The 19,981-nt window shown below is 68.5% G+C and overlaps 3 protein-coding genes across 5 annotated transcripts in view; 2 read left to right on the top strand and 1 right to left on the bottom strand.

The window, feature by feature from the left end:
* The window catches only part of B4GALNT4 (beta-1,4-N-acetyl-galactosaminyltransferase 4), a 29,585-nt gene extending 26,318 nt beyond the window's left edge, over nucleotides 1-3,267 (top strand). Inside the window, exons 15-20 of the mRNA XM_064513251.1 lie at nucleotides 95-402; nucleotides 867-1,020; nucleotides 1,286-1,358; nucleotides 1,452-1,605; nucleotides 1,986-2,112; nucleotides 2,384-3,267. Of these exons, the coding sequence (XP_064369321.1) occupies nucleotides 95-402; nucleotides 867-1,020; nucleotides 1,286-1,358; nucleotides 1,452-1,605; nucleotides 1,986-2,112; nucleotides 2,384-2,498 (931 nt within the window). The 3' untranslated portion in view covers nucleotides 2,499-3,267. The remainder of the gene's footprint in view (nucleotides 1-94; nucleotides 403-866; nucleotides 1,021-1,285; nucleotides 1,359-1,451; nucleotides 1,606-1,985; nucleotides 2,113-2,383) is intronic.
* A 1,125-nt stretch (nucleotides 3,268-4,392) lies between these two features.
* On the top strand, nucleotides 4,393-12,615 carry PKP3 (plakophilin 3). Its single transcript, XM_064513252.1, has 14 exons — nucleotides 4,393-4,496; nucleotides 5,663-5,840; nucleotides 6,186-6,262; nucleotides 6,372-7,042; nucleotides 7,333-7,456; nucleotides 7,697-7,901; nucleotides 8,448-8,622; nucleotides 8,883-9,000; nucleotides 9,171-9,338; nucleotides 9,801-9,986; nucleotides 10,358-10,511; nucleotides 10,784-10,976; nucleotides 11,453-11,540; nucleotides 11,939-12,615. The coding sequence occupies exons 1-14, from the start codon at nucleotides 4,458-4,460 to the stop codon at nucleotides 11,972-11,974; spliced, it is 2,412 nt and encodes an 803-aa protein (XP_064369322.1). The 5' UTR covers nucleotides 4,393-4,457; the 3' UTR covers nucleotides 11,975-12,615.
* A 116-nt stretch (nucleotides 12,616-12,731) lies between these two features.
* On the bottom strand, nucleotides 12,732-18,249 carry SIGIRR (single Ig and TIR domain containing). Of its 3 annotated transcripts, none has more exons than XM_026114186.2 (10): nucleotides 18,133-18,249; nucleotides 16,692-16,838; nucleotides 16,221-16,407; nucleotides 15,845-15,975; nucleotides 15,379-15,519; nucleotides 14,891-15,034; nucleotides 14,675-14,777; nucleotides 14,395-14,545; nucleotides 13,480-13,660; nucleotides 12,732-13,364 (listed from the first exon to the last, which is right to left on the bottom strand). In XM_026114186.2, the coding sequence occupies exons 2-10, from the start codon at nucleotides 16,696-16,698 to the stop codon at nucleotides 13,168-13,170; spliced, it is 1,242 nt and encodes a 413-aa protein (XP_025969971.2). In that variant the 5' UTR covers nucleotides 16,699-16,838; nucleotides 18,133-18,249; the 3' UTR covers nucleotides 12,732-13,167. The 3 variants fall into 3 exon arrangements, with proteins under 3 accessions (XP_025969971.2, XP_025969970.2, XP_025969972.2); XM_026114185.2 differs by lacking the exon at nucleotides 18,133-18,249 and adding an exon at nucleotides 17,974-18,112; XM_026114187.2 differs by lacking the exon at nucleotides 18,133-18,249 and adding an exon at nucleotides 17,974-18,112 and having other exon boundaries at nucleotides 13,486-13,660.
* Between the last annotated feature and the right edge of the window lie 1,732 nt (nucleotides 18,250-19,981).

Raw genomic sequence — 19,981 nt, 5'->3', positions numbered from 1 at the left:
CAGACCAACCCCCTGGGTGAGGGCAGCGAGACCACGTTGTGGGGCCACGTGAGGAAGGAGAGCTCATGGTGATGGTGGCTCCCTTTCCCCGCAGCATCTACACCCTCCTGCGGATCGTCAACGTGGAGAAACGCCGGGACACGGCCCGGGGGAACCGCTACCTGCTGGAGCTGGAGCTGGCGGAGCGGGGCCAGCGGACGGTGCGGCTCTCCGAGTACGTCTACGTCCTCTTGCACCAGGGCAAGCAGGACGACAGCAACGAGGCCAACCCCGAGGAGCCGGCCCCAGCCACCACCGAGCCCCAGCCGAGCACGTGGAGCATCCTCTACGGGAAGCCCGTGCTGTGCCGGCCCCTGCGTCTCAGCTGGAAGCAGGACGTCATGGTGCACTTCGTGGTCCCCGGTACATGAGAGCGGGACGCGTCTCTCTGCGGCCCCCGCTGCCCCCAGCATCCTCTGGCGGGAGGAAGGCCACCTCCTTCCTCCCTCTTCGCGTCCTCCGGGCTGGTCCGAGAGGCCGCCAGCAGTGGGGTGTGCGTGGCCCATGGGCTGTGCCACCTCGGGAGGCCTGGCCTCCCCTTGCGCGCAGGCCACCGCCTCTGCTCGCCGGCAGGCTGAAAGGCCTCGGGACACCCGTGTGACACCCGTGGCAGAGCGGGGCACCTTTCCCAGGGCCCCAGGCAGCAGTGGAGTGGAGGAGGGAGGCATCTCGGGTCGGGCTGGCTCCGGAGGCCGGGTCGCTCGCGACGCTGAGGTTATCTGGCCTCACGAGGAGGGGTGCTGGTTGGGCTGGGGAAGCGGGGGGAGCTCTCGGCCCCCTCCGGCAGCGAGGCCGAGCCCCGAGGTGTTTGTGGCTGTGTCCGGCAGTGAAGAACCAGGCGCGCTGGGTGCAGCAGTTCATCTCGGACATGGCCAGCCTCTACCAGGCTACGAAGGATGCCAACTTCAACGTCATCCTCGTGGACTTCGACAGCGACGACATGGATGTAGAGAAGGCCCTGCGGGAGGCCCGACTGCCCCGGTAACGCGCCCCGGGGGGGGTCCCTGAAACCTCCAGGCCTTGCCCTGCTCCCGGCCCGCTCCGGGCCCTCGCGGCTGCCCGAGGGGACGTGGCGGGGGGCTGCCCAGGCCATCTCGGGGCTGACACAACCTGCCTGCTCCTTTCCAGGCCCAGCCTTTCTGCCCCTTCCCGGGCCGATCTCCGCTCCTCGTTCCTGGTCCCTCTCCCTCTCTCGGCCGTGTCCGTCACCATCGCCAACGCTAACCGCCCTGCGCTTTCTCCCCAGCTACCAGTACCTGCGGCGCACGGGGAACTTTGAGCGCTCGGCCGGGCTGCAGGCTGGCGTGGACGCCGTGGAGGTGAGACGGGGCGAGGGAACGGCGCTCCTCCTCGCGGAGCTTTTCCCTCCGCGGCGAGTTGAGCCTCCCGCTCGCGTCTGTCCCCTGCCTCAGGACGGGCACAGCATCGTGTTCCTGTGCGACCTGCACATCCACTTCCCCCCCAACATCCTGGACAGCATCCGGAAGCACTGCGTGGAGGGGAAGCTGGCCTACGCGCCCATCGTCATGAGGCTGAGCTGCGGCAGCTCCCCGCGGGAGCCCAACGGTGAGCCCCCCCGTCCCCCCCACCCTCGAGCCGGACAACGTCCCCCCGCCTGCCCGAGGAGACCCAAAACCCGGGGGCCGCTCTCCGCAGATGCGCGCGGGGGGCAGATTGGTTTTGCCCTGGCGAGACAGGGTTGAACCCAAGGGTGCCGTGGCCTGGGGGGTGCCAGGCCCCCGAAAGCGGACCGTCACCCTGTGAGCCCTGGCAGGAGGGGGCTGTGGGACTGGTGAGGGCAGGTCCGCGGTGGAAAGCGCTGGTTGGGACGGGGCGTTCCCCAAGCTGTGGCTTTCCAGGCGAGGCCTCGGCAGCGACGAGAGCCCGGGGGTGCCGCAGCCCCGTGCCCGGTCGCTGCCTCGCCACTCGCCTCTGCTTTCCCCCAGGCTACTGGGAGGTGAACGGCTTCGGCCTCTTCGGCATCTATAAGTCGGACTTCGACCGGGTCGGAGGGATGAACACGGAGGAGTTCAGAGACCGCTGGGGCGGGGAGGACTGGGAGCTCCTGGACAGGTGAGGCCGGGGGGCACTGGGAGCTGGGCACCTCCCCACCCGCGGGTGCAGCGGGGCAGGCAGGGCTGGCGAACGCTAGCAGAGCTCTTCCCCAACACGCTCCCGACGCCGGTGGGAACTTGGAGGGTGGACCGGGATTCCCTGGGATGCAGGAGGGGGAGGCAAAGGGATTTTAGGGAGGCTCGAAGCTGCACCCGCGTCCCTGCCCTCCCTTCTCTGAGCTCTCCCCGCTCCGTCCCGTCCCGTCCCGTCCCGTCCCGTCCCGCCGCAGGGTCCTTCAGAGCGGGCTGGAGGTGGAGCGCTTACGTCTCAGGAACTTTTACCATTACTACCACTCCAAACGCGGCATGTGGAACGCCCGCAGCAAGAAACCCCTCAAGGACTAGAGCCCCGAGCCCGGCCGGCGCCCGCGGCGAGGCGACGGGAGAGCTGCCGAGGGGACGCAGCCAGCGCCCGGGGCCGGCTGCCTCGCCGCCCTCCGCGTCTCGAGATGCCGGAGCGGAGGATGCACCGGATCTCCCTAAACGAACCGTGGTTACTTCGGGGGGTGGGGGGGGAAAGGGGGTGGTGGGAGGGCGAAAGCGGGTGGTGATTTTTTTCTTAAGGGTCTAATTTCTTAGTCAGAAATGAATTTATTAACTCGGTAGCGCCAGGGTGAGAGGAAGCCCGCTGCGGGGAGCGGCGAAGCCCCCGGGCTGCCCCTCGGAGCGGGGTGGGGGGGAGCGCAGGAGCTCGGGGGCTGGCACCCAGCGCCTCGCCCCACGGCGGGGGGCTACAAGCCCCCTTCTCCTCCGGGTCCTCTGCTCGCCTGCCCTGCTCCCGGGGAGCCGCGGCATCCACGGGGCTTCGGCTCTGCCGCAGCCGGGCAGGGGCAGAGCCCCTCGCTGGCCCCCCGCGTCCCCTCCGGCCCTATCCGGCATCGCCTGGGCGCGGGGTTGGGGCGGGAGAGGGCAGAGCCTGGAGCAGGTCCGGGAGCGGGGAGAAAGTGAATGACGTTTCCAAGCTAATTTCTGTGAAATTATGAGGTAGGAAGCTGTTTTCAGGAAGTTCGGTCCGCTTTTTTTTTTTTTTTTTTTCCTGTTGGTTTGTTTGTTTTTTGTTTTTGTCGTTTTTTATTTTTATTCTTAAAAAATAAAATCAATGTCTTGGCTGGGATTTCCTTCCCCGTCGCCCTCGCGGCTTGGCGTGCCCGGCAGCGACCCGACCCGCCTCGGGCGAGAGCGGAGAGGAGGCAGGTAACGGCGGCGAGGGGATGGGGGCACCAGGGAGTGGTGGCCTTGCGGGGGGCTCCCTTTGCCCCTTTTGCACCCCTGCAAAGGCGAGGAAGGAGGCAGCCCCCCCGGGACGCCCGGCCGCACGCCCGGGCTCGCAGCGCGGTGCCGGAGCCGCTCGGGGCATGCGCGTTCCCAGCCATTTACCTGCTCTTCCCTCGCACGTGGACGTGCCCGGCTGCACGCAGCGGCTCTCGCGCGCCCGCGACCCTCCTTCGCCGCGAGCCCCGCGTGCTCTGCTGCGTCCCTTAGGCCCAGTCCCCTCCGCACCGGGTCCCGGCGGTGGCGGGATGAGTCCCGGAGGTGGGGGGGCCAGCGGGACCCTCGGTGCCCCGCTCGCCGCTGGAGTAGGGAGCTGCCAAGAGCAGAGCGGGGCTTTTCACCCCAAACTGTCACACAGCAGCAGGTTTTTTGCTCCGTGCCGGCGCTGGCGGGTGCTTTTCCTTCCCCAGCCGCCTGTTTTTCCCAGCCCTTTGCCCAATCCGCTGGGAACTGGCCCGGAGGCGGGCGCCGTGCTCCCCGAAGCCTCCTCTCCTTAGGCGCCGCGGCTGCAGCAGGTTTGGGGAGCGCCGCGGGGCCCAGGAGCCCCCCGAACCGCCGGCGGGAGCGGGCAGGTCCCTCCCCGGCGTCGACGGAGGCGTTCGCCAGCGTCTCGCCCTGCCCCGGAGGCCTCGCCGGCGAAGGCGTCGGGGCTTGCTCGCGCCCCGGGCCCGCGGGGTGGGTGGCAGAGCCGGGGGGAGGCCAGGGCTGAGAACGGGGCAGTTGTGACAGCAGTGGAGGGGTCCCCGCATCCCGCCCGGGCCCCGCCGGCGGGAGCGTTTGCCCCAAACTGGTTCGGCGCGTTTTCGTGGCTCCCTGTTGCCGTACGCGGCTTCAAAGGCCTCCCCGCTCCATCCCACGCACCCCCCGCCCCCCCCCCCCCCCCACCCAGGGGCCCAGAGCCAAAAGCGGGGCCGGGACGACCGGGCACCTTTGAGCCCCGGCTTGCGGCACTCGGAGCGCACACGCGAAGCGGCGGCCGGTCGGGTGAGCTCCCCGGGCCCCACGCCGGGCCCCCAGCCCCACGCCGGCAGCATGCTGCAGGGCGACGGCCCCCAGGGGCCCCCGAGCAAGGTAGGTCCCCGCCACGGGGCAGCTTCGGCCCAGCCGCCTCGTGCCTCGGTTTCCCCGCTCGGGCATCCCCGGGGACGGGCACAGGGGGAGGAGAGGGCGCTTTTTCCCGTCGTTTTTTTATTTTTCTACGGATAAAACCGCCCCAGCCCGGCGAAGCGGGGGCCGCTGCCCCGCTCGGCAGCCGTCCCCCCTTAATCCAGCGCTTTTGCCCGGGCGCGAGCTGCTTTCCCGGGCGCCGGCGGTTGTGTCTGGACCTGCCTTGCCTTGCAAGCTCCTCCGGTTCCTCCCTTGCAGCCGAGGCGCCGGCTGCGGGAACGGCCCGGGGAGGGGGGGGCAGCCGGAGCGGGGGTCCGCGGAGGGCTCGGGAGGCACCGGGAGGGTTTCCAGCGAGGGAGCCCCGGGCCGGCCGAGCCGAGGCAACTCGGCGCCGCGGCAAACGCGCCGTCCCCGCTCTCCCGGCGCCGCAAAGCTTCCCCGGGTGCAAGGTCCGCGGCGGGCGGAGGCGGCTGCTTGCCCGACCCTTTCCAGCCCTCGTAACGAAGCGCAACCGCCGGCCGCCTTGCAAGCAGCGACGCTCGGGCGCCGCGGGCCGGGTGATGCCATCGCGGGCTGGGCGATGCCACCGCGGGCCGGGCCACGCTGCTGACGCCGGCTTGCCCTCGCCCCGCTTTGCAAGCCCCGGCTGAGCCGCGTCAGCAAGCTTTAAGACCCAAGCGCTGGTTTGCCGGCGCGCACGAGACCGGGCACAGCTCGGTGCAGGAATGCGCTGCCAAAGAGCACCAAGGGCGGGGTGGGCCCGGCCGGGATTCGCCGCATGAGCCGGAACGCCATGGCGGGGGGGTTAGGGGCCTCGTAGCCCCCCACCCTAGGGTGGCCGGGCTGCGCTGAGCCCCCGCGGCAGCCACGGGGCCCGGCCCAGCCCGCTTCGCCTTTTATATTTTTAATTATTAATTATCTCCGCGGCCCGGCCGGCGAGGCGAGGCGAGGCGTGGCGGCGGCGGGGCGGGCCCGCTTCCACCTTAAGGGCTGGGAAGGCCCCGCGCCGCCATCGCCGCCGCCGCCGCCGCGCTCACCTGCTTAAGGTGGCCCCGGGGAGCGGGCGGCCGTGTCCCCCCGCCCCGGCCGGCGCCATGCAGGACGCCCACTTCTTCCTCTCGGCCCTGCAGCCCGAGGCCGGCGTGTGCTCGCTGGCGCTGCCCTCCGACCGGCAGCTCGAGGGTCGGAGGGAGGCCGAGGCCCAGCGGCTGCGCAGCGCCCGCGTCCAGGAGCAGGTCCGGCTCCGCATGATGCTCAACGGCCGGGCGGCCCCCCGGCCCCCGGGGCTCGACCTCGCCGAGGCCGCAGGTGGGCACGCGGCGGTGGGCGGGCAGGGTGGCGGGTTGCGTGTCCCCCCCCCAACGCCGCGCCTCGGTTTCCCCCCTCGGCTCGGTGCCGAGGCCCAAGGAGGGCGGTGGCGGGGGGCACGAAGGTGGGGTTTCCCCCCCCCCGGATCCTTCCCCAAGCCCCATCCCCGGGCTTTGAGCGGCGTCTCCCGGCGCTGGCCGGCCTCCAAGCGCCTCCATTTGGCAGCGGCGGCCTCCGCCCCGGCGAGTCCTCCGCGATCGCGTCAACCTTGTCCCCCATCTCGGCCCCGGGGCGCTCCCGGCACCCCCTCATCATCCGTCCGTCCGTCCGTCTCCCCTGCCGCAGGCGGTCAGTCCGGCGCCCCGCCGCGCCCGGCCTTCAGCTCCCGCTCCGTGGGCAACGGCTCGGAGGCCCGAGGCACGGTGCGTAGCGGCCCCCGCCCCGCTCCCCCGGGAGGGCCGCCCGCGCCCTCCCCACCGCCCGCACCCCCCCTCACCCCAACCTTTCCCCCCCCCCTCCCCCCCACACCAGGTCTATCCGCCGCCGAGCAGGAGCGACTACGGCACGCTCGCGAGCAGCGGCTGGTCGTCGCGCTCGGCGGTGGACCTGGCGCCCCGCAAGCGCCCGGCGGCCCTCAGCAACGGGGGCCCGGCCCAGGGCCGCGGCTACGGCGGCGGCGGCGGCGGCGGCTACCCCTCCTCACGGCCCGGCTCCGTGCACGAGCGCGGCTACGGGGCCCGGCAGAGCTTCGACACGCTCTCGCTGCGCTCCCTGCGGCTGGCCGAGGGGCCCGGCCGCCCCGGCGGCGGCGGCGACGACCGCTACAGCGTGGTCTCGGAGCAGCTGGACCCCCCGCGGCCCCCCTACAAGAGCCACGGCGGCTTCGCCCGCTCCTACACCTTCGAGAGGCGGCTGAGCGGCTGCGCGGCGGGCCCCGGCGCCTGGGCCGAGGGCGGCGAGGCGGCGCAGGGCCGCACCATCCGGGCGCCCGCCATGCGCACGCTGCAGCGCTTCCAGAGCCACAACCGCTCGCGCCTCAGCGCCGGCTCCTTCGGCGGCAGCGGCTACCTGGCCGCGGCGGAGCACGGCTCCCGCGCCGCCTCCCTGCGCAGCCTGGCCGAGGCCGGCCACCGCCTGCGGGACGAGCGCCCCGCCGACGTGTACGACGGGCACGGCACCCTGCTCACCCAGCAGTCGGGCGGGTGAGTGACGGCTTGGCCCGCCGCCCGGTCCACGCGACGCCGTGGGGCTCCTCCGTCTTGGCGTGGCCTCGGCGCGAGGCCGGGGGAGGAGAGGCGGGCGCGATCCAGCCCAGCGTCCTGCCACGGACCCCTCTTAAGGGTGGGAAGGCCCCACGCGTAGGGAAGGACTATGCCGGGGCATGGAGATGGGTTGGTGGGTCTCCTCCGAGCCGCCGGGGGGGACGTGGTGGGGTGCGGGGGTGGGATGCTCTGCCCTGGGCCGTTCCTCACCTGCTCGTGCCCCCCCCCAGGTTCGACGACATCGACCTGCCCTCGGCGGTGAAATACCTGATCGCCAGCGACCCCAACCTGCAGGTCCTGGGGGCCGCCTACCTCCAGCACAAGTGCTACAGCGATGGCAACGCCAAGAAGCAGGTGGGCACCCGGGAGCCGAAGGGGAACGTCCCCCCCCCCGCCGTCATCTTCACTGGGGTCTCCTAGGCCCCTCGGCGTTGGCGGGGCCCCTCTGGGAGGGTGAAGGAGATGGGGGGACCCCCCCGAGCAAGGACCCAGCAACCGGGTCCCTTGGGCGCGCGCAACGTGGGAGCAGGGACGGTGTGGGGCGTTGCCGTCCGCGGCTCGGCACCTCAGCCCTGCCGGGCCCTCTCCTCCCAGGCGCGCAGCCTCCAGGCCATGCCCAAGCTGGTGAAGCTGTTCAACAGCCCCAACCAGGAGGTGCAGCGCCATGCCACAGGCGCCATGCGCAACCTCATCTACGACAACGCGGAGAACAAGCTGGCCCTGGTGGAGGAGAACGGCATCTACGAGCTCATGCGGACGCTGCGGGAGCCCGACGACGAGCTCCGCAAGAACGTCACAGGTGGGAGCGGGCCGCTGGGGTCCTCCTCTGCTGGGGGTGGCTGGCGCTTGCGGTCCCCCTGCCTAGGGATACGGCCAAGGAATCACTTCTAGGGGACAACTAGAGGACGGGCACATGAGAGCGTGCAACAAGTGCACCAATGCCTCCGTCCTCGGAGGACAAGACCTGGCCTGGCTAATGGTGTAGCGGGGTCTGTCCATCCTTCATCCCGGCGTTGCTCTTCCTCCTTGCTCGTGGCGGGAGGCTGGGCCTGAGACCCAGTCTGGCCAAGTGCCGTGCCCAAGGGGGGCACGTGGCAGTGCCCGTGGGGCACAGGGTCCCCGGGGTTGGCTCTGAAGCAGGGCTGCGTCCAGCCCCCCTGCCCAGCAGGGCCGTGTGTGGCTGTGCTGCCACCAGGAAAGGTCCTACCACCTCTTTGGATCATCACCACTCCCGGTCCCATCCCCACCCTGAGCTGCCCCACAGCTGTGCCAGGCCAGAGTGAGCCCCTGGGGACGGACTTGCTCCCCGGCCGTCCCCCGTGACCGAGCGTCCCTCTTGGCGCAGGGATCCTGTGGAACCTCTCCTCCAGCGACAACCTGAAGGATCGCCTGGCCCGGGACACGCTGGAGCAGCTCACGGACCTGGTCCTGGTCCCACTCTCCGGCCTGGGCAGCTCGGGGGTCATCCAGCAGAATGCCTCCGAGGCGGAGATCTTCTACAACTCCACGGGCTTCCTCAGGTAGCCGCTCTGGGCTGGCTCCCCCATAGCAGCCTTCTTGCTGTGCCCATAGCACCGGGGTGGGGGGGACACGTAGCTGACCAGGGCCAGCTGGTAAAGGTTGGGGTAGATGACACCAAGATGTGTCAGCTGGCTGCTGGTGAGGTGATCAAGGCCTCCAGAGCTCTTCTGCAGGGTCCCCGTCCCTTGCAGCTCCCGTGCATCAGGGCTAAGCCTGGCCAAGCCCTGGGGTCGGATAATAAGCTGCATTCCCCGTGCAGGAACCTCAGCTCTGCCAGCCAGCAGACCCGGCAGAAGATGCGTGAGTGCCATGGGCTGGTAGATTCCATGATCCATTACGTTAACAGCTCCCTGGAAGTGGGCAAGTCGGAGGACAAGGTGAGCCCCGGGCCCTGCTGCGCTTGGAGGGTTTGGGGTTTCCTTGGTGCCCTCCGACGGGGAGGAGCTGCTCCCTCCCCGGAGGTTTTGGCTGCTGCCTTGCACCCGGGCGGAGATGCCCTGGCTGGTGGGGTGAGGACTGACACCCCCACGCCCTGTGCCCCTTCCAGAGCGTGGAGAACGCCGTCTGCGTCCTGCGAAACCTCTCCTACCGCCTGTACGACGAAATGCCCCCATCCGCACTCCAGCGCCTGGAGGGCCACGGCAGGAACAACGGCAGCACCGTGACGGGGGAGATGGTGGGCTGTTTCAGCCCCCAGAGCAAGAAAGCACGAGAGGTCAGTGACTGGGGCAGGGCACGGGGGGCCCATGGCCTTGCACGGTGACAGCCGCATCTCGTCAGGCGGGAAAGCAACAGAGAAGGGGCCGGGGACTGAGGTGACGACAGGGTGGAGGTGGACACGGGCCCTGGCTGTTGGGTGGGACACGCGGTGAGCTCAGCGCAGGGTGAATCAGACACCTCTTCTACGCGGGGTGGGTGGAAACGGGTGCCGAACCCCTCACGCCGAGGCGCGTGACGCATCCAGGGCGACTCCTCGGAGCCCCGCCAAGCCGGGCGAGCTGCAGGCTGGCGACGCGGGCGTAGGAGCGCTGCTGCCTGCGTGCACGCGCAGGAGGACCCCGTGGCCTCCCCAACTCGAGAGGGACGGAGCGAGAGGGAGGCCACGGAGGGCAAATCCGCCGGGGAGGCCGCCTGGCCCCGCAGGTCTAACGGCGCGACCCGTCTCCCGGCCCCGCAGCACTACCTGAACGCGGACATCGTCACCTTCACGGAGGTCTCCAAGGACCCCAAGGGCATGGAGTGGCTCTGGAACCCGCAGATCATCGGCATCTACAACCGGCTGCTGCAGCGCTGCGAGCTCAACAAGCACACGACGGAGGCTGCCTCGGGGGCCCTGCAGAACATCACGGCCGGGGACCGCAGGGTGAGCCCGCGGCCGGGGACCGGGGACCGCGCCGCCGCCAGCCCAGCGCGCCCTGGGCCCGCCCCGTCTCGCCTGCAGGCTGGGGCACGTCCCCGGGGCCGCCTGGCTAGTCACGGCCACGCCTGGGGAGGGGACGCACCTCGCCGCGGGCTCGTCGCAGCCTCGCCTGGCTGGGGGACGTGGCCGCCACGCTGTCTACTCACGGCCCGGACAGCCGGGCCTGGGCGAGCGTCCCACCGCGTGCCCAAGCCCGCCCTGCTGAGCGAGCGGAGCGGCTCATCCGAGGCGGGAGAGGGTGGCGCGGGGAGAGGAGGAGGTGGGTGGCCGGCGGGTGCCGGCGAGTGTCTCCATGCGGGCGTTTGCCTCCGCAGTGGGCGGGTGTGCTGAGCCGGCTGGCCTTGGAGCAGGAGCGCATCCTGAACCCCGTGCTGGACCGCGTCCGCACCGCCGACCACCTCCAGCTGCGCTCGCTGACGGGGCTCATCCGCAACCTGTCCCGCCACGCGCGCAACAAGGATGAGATGTGTGAGTGCCGGGGAGGGCTGGGAGGAGCCAGCTGGCCACCGTGGCTTTGCCCACGTCCCTCAGCTCATCTCCAGGCCCATCCTCTCCCACGTGCCAGGGAGTCTCTGCTGCAGAGACAGCAGAAGAGCAAGGCTGGGGGTTGGAGATGCCCCTGACGCTGCCCCACGGGGCCTTGGCCGCACCTTTTCCCGTTGTCCCCCCACCGCACCCGGGAGGTCTGGGCGTCTGTGGGGCCCGGCTGCCAGCCCTGACGCGGTGCCTTTGCCTGCTAGCGACCAAGGTGGTCAGCCACTTGATAGAGAAGCTGCCGGGCAGCGTTGGGGACAAGTCGCCGCCGGCCGACGTCATCGTCAACATCATCGCGGTGCTCAACAACCTGGTGGTGGAGAGCCCCATGGCTGCCCGTGACATCGTCTACTTCGACGGCCTCAGGAAGCTCTTCTACATCAAGAAGAGAAGGGACAGGTGGGATCTCCCTGCCCACCCTGCCAGCCTTCCCCCAGCCCTACTGTCCTAGCTTGGACCTGATGAAGGTCCAGTCCTGCTCTTCCCTTCCTCCCCTGGTCCACGAGGTGGAAAAGTGACATCCAGGCCCCTTCCCCAAGGCTTGGTGTTGCAAGCCCCCTCGATCTGGCCTCGTGGTCACCATCTGGCCCTTTGCTACCTCCTCAGGACATCCCCACCACGGAGCTGGCCGTGGCTGCAGCCATCTTCTTCCCCCATGTGTCTGAGTGCTTCTTGCCTGGGCCAGAAGCACTTGTCACCCTGCCCGGTGTGGTGGGCTCCAGCCGTTAGTCTTCCGCCTCTTCCCACCAGCTCTAAGTCCTTATCCCTGCGGGGTGGTGTCTTCTCTGGCTGATGGGCACCATCCCATGCCCAACGGGCACCATCCCATGCCCGGCGGTACCTGAAGGTCATGGTGTCCTCTGCTTCTGCCCTAGCCCGGACAACGAGAAGTCCTCCAGAGCAGCGGCTAGCCTCCTGGGCAACATGTGGCAGTACACCAAGCTCCACCGGGACTTCAAGATGGTACGTCCCCCCCCCCCCCCCCCCCCCCCCCGTGGTGCCTCAGGGCCGACTCAGGTTTGACCCCCGAAAGCCACCCGGATGTTCCCAGGCAAGCAGCAGGCCCCGGCTCCGTGCCGTCCTCTCCTGAAAAGATGTCCCCGGGGCACTGTCCCTGTGGTGGCACCCACTGTGGTCCGCAGGGAAGGGAAGAGCGTCCTGGGGCCCTGCCTTCCCTTGGGGACTGCCACGCACCCAGCGTGGGGACAGCTTGGCTCCGTGGGTCCCTTGACAACCGTGACGCCTCTGCGGCAGAGCAAGTTCCCTCCCGCAGTCCCTGCCGCTCGGCGCGGTGAGGACAGGGGCGTCCTCGAGCAGGATAGGTGACAGAGCCGTGTGACGGGTGGCCTGTTTTCTTGCAGAAGGGGTACCGGAAGGAGGATTTCCTCAGCCTGTAGGAACAAGCCCTGGGAGAGGAGGAGGAGGAGGAGGGACTGGACAGCCCTGACTCTCCCCACCACGACGGGCCTTGCTGGTGACTGTGGCCTGGGGAGGCCACTCGCTGCGGGACCCCAACGCTGTAGTCTAGTCCCCGCCGCTCCCCGCGTCCCTTGTGCTTCCCCCCCGCCCTGCGCCGGGCGTCCCTTCCCCGCGCGGGGCCCTGGGGAGCCGGCGCCGGGCTGGGCCGGCGCCGCACGAGCAGGATGCGGGCAGGGCCGGGCGGCTCGTGTTTGCTGGGCGGTTCCTCCCCGCAGGGTGGGGAGATGCCCTTGGTGGCCCTGCTCCGCGCAGGTGGGGCCGCGGGTCCAAAGCTCTCCTTCGCCGGCCCGGCTCGGTGGCAGGGTGGGGGCTGCGGGTTTGCTTTCGCCTGCCTGCGGGTTTGGGGCCCCTGCGCTTGGGGTGCAAGAGCTGTGCAGCGCTCCCGGGCTGGGAAACGGCGTAGAGTAGGCGACGGGGGGGCGGCGGGGACGTGGGACGTAGGGAGCGCGCGGCGGCGGGCCGGGCCCCGGCGCGGCTCGCGGCGCGTTTGTCTCCCCGGCTCCCGGTGCGCAGACTCCCCGAGCCCCGTGCATTACCGAAATAAAGGCCTCGAATGCTGCCCGCTTGCCTCTGCGCTTTGCCGGCCTGCGAGAGGGGAGGAAATCGGGGTCCCCCGCAAACCCCGCCGCCCCGCGCCACCCCGGCACAGCAGCTCCATGCACGGACGAGACGAGCTCCGAGCAGCAGAGCTTTATTGCTACTGGGTGTTTCCAAGGGAGAGGGGACGATGCTGCCCTCGGCGGCTGGGGCTGCTCCCGCCAGCCAGGCGCTCGGATGTTTTCCGGCCCGTCCGCTTGCTCGGCGCTGAAGACGCCGGAGCAGGGGCCCGCTGGCGTCACCCAGCCCAATTTCTGGGGAAATGTCCCTGCCGCTCACAGCGAGGGAGGGAAGCCAGCACCGACGGGTGTCACGGCACGGCCAGTGTCTTTAGTCGCCACTCTCTCCTTCCCAAGCCGTGCCCGTGTTTTTGGTCCCGTTGAAAGGAGAGGGCTCCTCCGGAAGCGGCTCCGCGCGGTGAAGGGAGGTGCCGCGTTTCTCCGGCGGGGCCTGGGAGCGGCGCTCGCAGCGTCCCCGGAGCCGGCAGCCCCCCGTCCGCCCGCGGCCGCCCCGCTCAGATGTCGTCCTCCGTCACCAGGCAGTAGAAGTCCGTGCGGGCGCCGTAGTTGCGCGAGCCCAGGTCCGAGACGTCTATCTCCTGCCGCTGGCTGTCTCGCAGCTGCACGTCCTCCAGCGCGCCGGCGGCTGGCACTGCCGGCGCGCCGCTCATGCGAGGAGGCGGCGGCCCTCGGAAAAGGGACCCTCGGAGGCCTGTAAGAGGGGGGAGAGATCGGCTGGGGAAAGGGGCTGCCGTGGGGTGGGAGAGCAGCACCCCGTCCCCAGCACGTGTTGATCCCCCCCGGGAGAGGTGGCGGGCGGCAAGGACCTGTACCCAGGTCTCCGTCCGGGTGCGGGTCGCCGCGGCTCTCCAGGTAGCTGCTGTGCAGGATGAGCATGGGGTCCTTGTCCTCCTGCAGCTGGGTCTGCGGGTCTCCCACGGTGGCCCCGAAAGCCACCTTGCGCGGCAGCGCCAGGCACAGCTCCTTCCAGAAGTCCGACGACGGGGTCTGTGCGGGGCGGGCGGGAAGGGAAGAGCTGCACCAGGGCCCCGGCGAAGGCAAGCCGGGCCCCGGCGCTGTGCGGACGGGTCCCGACGCCGCTACCAGCCAAGCGCGGCACTGGGAAGGCGAGCGGCCACGCCGGTGCTCGGGGAGGCTTTATGGAGCTCAACCTGCTTTTTATGGAGCTAGGAGCTGAGCCAAGAGCCGTACAAGGAGGCGTAGACGGCGCAATGGGTGCCTGGGAGGTTTCTGGGCCATGCAGCCCGTGGCACGCAGGGCCGCGCACCCAGGGTGAAAGAAGCAGGGATTTGCCCCTGCACGGCTGCCCCGGTGCCTGCTCTGGCCCCACGCAGGGGTCTGGCCGCTGCCCTCTTGGGGCTGTGTCAGCGGGACGTGTCCCCGCGCATGTCCACGGCTCCGGTGAGGGCTGTGCTGCCGTGCCGGGAGCAGGGGAGAAACCAGCCCAACCTGCTGCAACGCTCCCAGGAGCTGCAGGTCTCGGCCTGGGCTGAAAACGCGAGCGCCTGGAGCAGGGCGGTAAGGCAGCAAAGTGCTTTAGGGAACGCCAAACCAGGCCGCTTTGAAGAGCGACCGCCAGCAGCGTAGCGGTGAGGCCGCCGCAAAACTCAGCGCGGGTTCCCGTTCCGCGGCCCTGGGGCTCGGCAGCATGGAAATGTGAGATCCCGGAGGTGCCAGCTCCGGAGCCGCCCTGCCGGCTTTCCCGGCGGCGCCCCGCTTACCATGGAGCTGGCTCGCCACACCAGCAAGGTCACGGCGCTCCTGTGCTGCTTCAGGAGGCTGATGGCCGGGTGAGCTATGTCCCGGTACTGGCTCTCGAAGACGATGAAGATGGGTTTTTTGGAAAGCTCCAGCAACCTCCAAAGCCCTTCCCTGCAATGCAGGCGCGTGGCGGGAGGAAGGCGAAGGATGCCAGCGTGCCGGGCGCCGCTTGGCACCCGTTTAAGGGGGGACCCTCCAGCTCCCCTCCCGCCGGGAGCGAGCGGGAGCTGCTGCTCTCACCTGAAGTTGCTGTTGCACCAGTCTTGCTCCAGATACGCCACGGAGAGGACCACGATGAGGCGCCGGCACCGGCTCACGTTCATGATGAGGTCCGCCGAAGGCTCTGGGAGAGCAGGGGAAAAGTAGCCGGGCATCCGCGGTGCGTCCCAGGAGCATCCCTGCCCTTTGGGATCAGCAGCCCGGGGCTGCGGGCCGGCGCACCTGGGCACGTCCTACCTGAGTTGGGCAGGATGGTTTTATCGTCCAGGAAGAGCTTGTAGCCGTGCCGGTTCTCCAGCTGCGGCTTCACGATGAAGTGGACGAACTTCCTGTCGTCGGGAGCGTTGGCGTGGGACACGTAGGCATCGTACAGCTTCCCATCTGCGCCAAGCGTCCGGAGCGGCCACGGGAAACGGGAGTAATGCCGAGGAGGACCTGGCCCGGGCATCTCCCACCTCTGGCCCCGGGGAATTTGCCCGCCGCGGTGCTGGGACCCCAGCCAGGTGCTGGCCACCGGGGCTCCCGCCCCAGGAGGAGCAGAGTGGGAGGCACTGATTGGAGCCAGCTGTGCTGCTGCAAAACCTCTTTAAAAGCCGCCCAAAGCCTCCCACGTGGGTCACCATGAAAGCAGCCAGGTGCAAAAAAAGCCAGCAGTGCCCCCAAAATGCCCCTCTTTCACCCCACCACGGGGTCAGGCCAGTGCTATCCCTTTCCCCGCGGCTCACCGTTCATCTCCAGCTCCCCGTAGCGGTTCCTGTACCAGAGGAGCACGCTCAGGCGACACTTGACGTAGAGCGCGGCCAAAAGCACCAAGAGCCCCAGCACCGCCAGGGCCGCCAGCACCGCGCTCACGTGGCCCGCGGCTTCTGCAAGGAAGAGGCCTCGGTGGTTGTCGCGAAACGCAAGGCGTTACGGTTTGCGACCCGCTGCGGCACGCGGGGTCCGAAGCTTGGAGAGGTCCGGGGCAGAGCTGCCGTGCGAGATCCCGTTTTTTTCCGGCAAGGTGAGCCCCCTCCCATCCCCGGCCTCGGCTTTGGGTGCTGCTGTGGGGTGACTTTGCACCCCATGTGCAAAACGGTGGCCGGTGAGTGTTTAATGCCGTTCCCCATCCCTGCAAATAGCCGTGGGTTCGCCACTCCCACCCTGATCCCTTCCCCGTCCCCCGCGTCTCTGCCTGGGCTGAGCCCCTACCCTCTCTGCGCAGCGTGAAGGTGGCCGTGGCGTTCCCGAACCAGCAGGCAAAGACACCGAAATCGGCTTCGCGGCTCAGGTTGACGTGCAGGAGGCTGGCGAGGAAGCGCTCCGAGGCGTTGCGGCCGGTCCTGGCAGGGGGAGAAGGGGCCGCCGTGGGGCAGGGCCGCGGCGACGGGCCCTGGGCGGGCAACGCTGCCGCGCACGGTGCTGCAAAGCTGCTCGTCGCCGGCGTTGAGCCGCCCCTCGAGGCCGCATGCCTGATTTCTTGCCTTTTCCCCCACTGTGGCTTCGCAAGTGAGCCGAGCGGCGTCAGGCCTCTGCAGCCGCCCGCCAGCCAGCAAAATGGGGTGCGTGGTGGACCCGGGCTCCTTACCAGACGGTGTCCCGGCTGCTCTCGCCATCCAGCCAGCGGCCGTCCTTGGCCCAGGCCGGCGCGGGCTCACACGGCCCGTCGGCGGTCCAGCGCGCGGTGCAGTTCAGCGCTACCTGGCTCCCCAGCGCGAGCTCCAAGGTCTCGTTGGCGGCCGGGAAGATGATTTCGGGTGGCACGCTGCAAAAGCCTGGCGGGGGGAGAGCAGAAAGCAAGGGGGGAGCTGCCTCCCGGCTGCGCGGGAAGCGTGCACGGGAAGGTATCCCGGAAAAACGAGCTCTCCCGCCGGGGTCCGGTGGGCAATGCGGCAGCTTGCACCGTTTTGCAGCAGGCTGGGCCGCTTTTGGGGGCCGGGTGGGAGCCAAGGGGGAACCAAGCGAGTCCGGCCGGAGTATGCGGCAGAGCAGGGCCCCTTCACCAGGAGCTCTCCCACGGGAACGGGAAGCAGGTGCCGGGTTAAACGTTAAATCCTACCTGCCATGGCGTCCCTCAGGCAGCGTGCGGCGGAGCTGCTGCCGGCATCGGCATCGCCGGCGGGCCGCCTGGGAAAGGAGGGCCCCCGCGGCCGGCGTCTTCCGGGGGGCAAAGTCCACGCGCCGCCGCTGCGGAGCTGCTTCGGGGCTGGAATAAATCAGAAATGGTTATGGGGGGTATAACGGGGCCGGCGCGGCCGCAGTGCTCCCCACGGCCGGCGGGGTCCCGGGAAAAGGGGCTGGTCGGATCCTGGGAGCCCCGCGGGAATCGGGCTGCCAAGCCGCCCGTCCTCGCTCTCTGCCTGGGTTTTCCAGCCCGGGGGCTAAAACCTGCCCCGTTCATAAACTCCAGCGCTGCCAACGCGCTGCCTCAGCCGCGGCGCTCCGCCTCGCCCATCGAAATGGCTAATTAATCGCCGGCGTGGCTTATTTACGGCAACGCGGCCTTCCTATCGCGTGAACTTTTGTCCCCTCGAGCCGAGCAGAGCGGGTGCAGCCTTCCCTTCGCATTAAGAGCCCGGCGGGCCCCCAGCACCCGCAGAGCCCCCAGCGTGGGCGGCGCGGCCGAAACGGGGGCGGCAAGGACGCCGCGCTGTTTTTCGCCGCCCGCATCCGATGGGTCGGGGAGGCGTAAAATTTATCTCGGTTCGCTCTGGTTTTGCCTGTAACTTGGAGGGGAAGCAGTGGCGCGGGCTGGGGGCGGCTTCTGGCAGACACGGGGTGCCCGGAGCTGAGCCTGGCCCCCAGCGAACCCCTTCCCTCTTCCCCGCCGGCATTAAGCGGAAAGGTTATCAGTCCACCGCGCTGCCCTGCTATTAATAGGGACCACGGCACGTGGTTTTCCTTCGGCCACAGCGGCGTTGGCACCGTGCCGGGGGGCAAACGGCTGGGTCAAGGTACGCGGGGCAGAGCGACACCGCCTTCGGCTCGGGCGGCTGCAAAGTGAAGGACGCCCAAGGTTTTCACCGCGTTTCTCCGCCGCCCCTGAGCTGCCGTCCGGCACCGGGCGGGAGGCGAGAGCGGCGGCTTAGCGTGCCAAACACCCCAATTTGCTACGTCTTTGCAGGCAGCTTTCCGTAGCCATCCTGTGCCCTTGGGCTAAGGAGGCGCGGGGCATTTCCACGCCACGGGCAGGTGCTGGAGGAAAACCCGCCGCCGGCCCAGGCGGGCGCTGGTTGCTCCCCGTGCCACCCGCTCGCAAGGCCAGCGAGGCCGGGCTTGCCGCGTAACGCAGCCCCCGAGCTGGGCCCGCGCGTTTCGCCGCCCGGGCGAGCCGCGTTTACCTGGGGTGCAAGCGGCAGCTCCGCGCTGCCTGCCAGCCGCCTCGCTCCGGCGCCGCTCGGGCAGACTGGACCTGCCCGTTTGGTTTTTTTCTTTTTCCCTCGATTTTATTTATTTTTTTCCTCCCCCCCCGCCCCCTCCTCCTCCTCCCCGGCGCTCACCACGCTTGAAGGCCTCGCCGGGCTCTCCTCCCGCCCCAATCGCGGGGCGCCCGGCCGTCCCTCCCTCCCGCTGCTCCACCTCCGGCTCCACCTGAACCTGTGCGAAATAGAAATGACTCTGGCTCCAACCAGCTGGAGGAAAGAAAAAAAATAGGGAGGAAAGCGGAAAGGGAGGGCAACCCACCCAACCTGTCCGCCGAGCGGCCCCGAGGGTCGCGGCAGGTTGCATGAGGCTCCCAGGGGCTGCGGCAGCTGGTGCAGGGGGGGAAATTCGCCCGGGAGCCCCATGTCCCGCTGCCGCAAAAGCCAACGGAGGCGGCGGGGCAAGACGAAACCTGTGTGCGGCACCTGCCGCCACCGGTAATACCGGCTCCCGGTAAAAAGTATTAAAACGTAAGTGTTATGTAGGTGACGGACTAGGTTTTTGCCCTGCCTCGTGGGAGCCCCCGTGCGCCTCGCGCCCCTGGGAGCCTCCTGGGAGTGAAACAAGCCAAAGGAAGGCAGCGGTGCGGGGTGAGAAGGGGACGTGCTGGAAACGGGGAGATCCCTCGCTTCGTGCGGCGTTTGTGGCGGCGGATCGGTGCTTTTGGGGTGACAGACCCACTTCTCCAGCCCCAAAAGCACCTCCGAGGCAGAGACTCTGTGTGTGGGGCTGTGTGTACGCACAGGTGCCCGGCCCCGTTTCCACGGCAACGGGCGGGCGGCGGAAGCGGCCGCCCCGCGCGGGGCACGCTGGGATCTGTAGTCCCGGCTCGCCGCGCCCTCCGCGGGGCTCGCCGAGGGGGGGCGCTGCCCTAGAACTACCACTCCCAGCGTGCACCGCGCCGCAAAATGGCGGCGGCCTCGCAGAGGGAAACCTCTCGCCACAGGCCAGAGGTGCGTTGGAGGTCGTGTAAAAGCTCGGTGTTGTGTAAAAGCTCGGCCTGCAAGGGAAGGCCTTGCCCGGCACTGGGGATTTTACCGCTAGGTTTGCTTGACCTTGTGTCAACTGGTTAAAAGTTTTCAATTCTCGTTAAAATAAAGGATTTTCAAGCTCTTAGGTCACCTTTGAACCTCCTCAGCAGGCCATAGCTCCTGCCTTGCTCCTTGACTGAAATTGCACCCAAGTGATGGACACGTTCGGAAGCCGTGTGCTTCAAACGATCCTCGTGCTTCGGTCCTCCTCCATCCCAGAGCCGTTTGACTGCTTTGTTGTCCCTGAATGGATGCGGCATTTGCAAAGGAGATTTTTACGGTAGCAGATTGCATTTCGTAGAAAGGAGGAACAGAAGGATTACCATGTTACTGTAGCACATATCAAACAATGACAGAGTACTAGGGAGCCAAACAAACTCCGCAGCGCTCCTGGCAAACACGAGGGTGGTTGCAGTAATACAAAGAGGAAAGCGGTTTCCTTGTGCGCTTGCAAACCCAGCCCAGCGGGACTGCTATGCACAGGCCTGGCGTAATGTATATGAATAATCTCGCTGCGCATCAAAGAGCTGTTTCTGCACTCAAAGTTGACTGCGCGGTCACTATTTAAGGGTACACAGGCATTTACAGGCCCGGATGAACAAAGCCTGTGTTCCTTTAGCACAGATAACTCCGCTTCAAATCTTGGTCAACAAAGTGGACCCAGCAGAAAGCAACACCAAAATGTCGAGAATATACCAATATCAGAATAGTTAGTGTTGACTGTGACATCCGTCCAGCCGTGGCATTTACCCCTGCTTTCTGCTATAGGAAGAAAAAAAACCCCTTTGCGTACGGCCCTAGCCAGCATTGGAAGGCTTTTAAGTAAAAAGGTAGAGAAATGTCAAGCTGGCAGGGCTTGGGTTTAGGCCTGCAGATCATGTTATGGAGGAAGAGC

Source organism: Dromaius novaehollandiae, chromosome 5 (assembly GCF_036370855.1).
Source record: "Dromaius novaehollandiae isolate bDroNov1 chromosome 5, bDroNov1.hap1, whole genome shotgun sequence".
Classification (NCBI taxonomy): Eukaryota; Metazoa; Chordata; class Aves; order Casuariiformes; family Dromaiidae; genus Dromaius; species Dromaius novaehollandiae.
The sequence above is the reverse complement of the archived record's forward strand: the minus strand, read 5'-3'. Positions and strand labels throughout refer to the sequence as shown.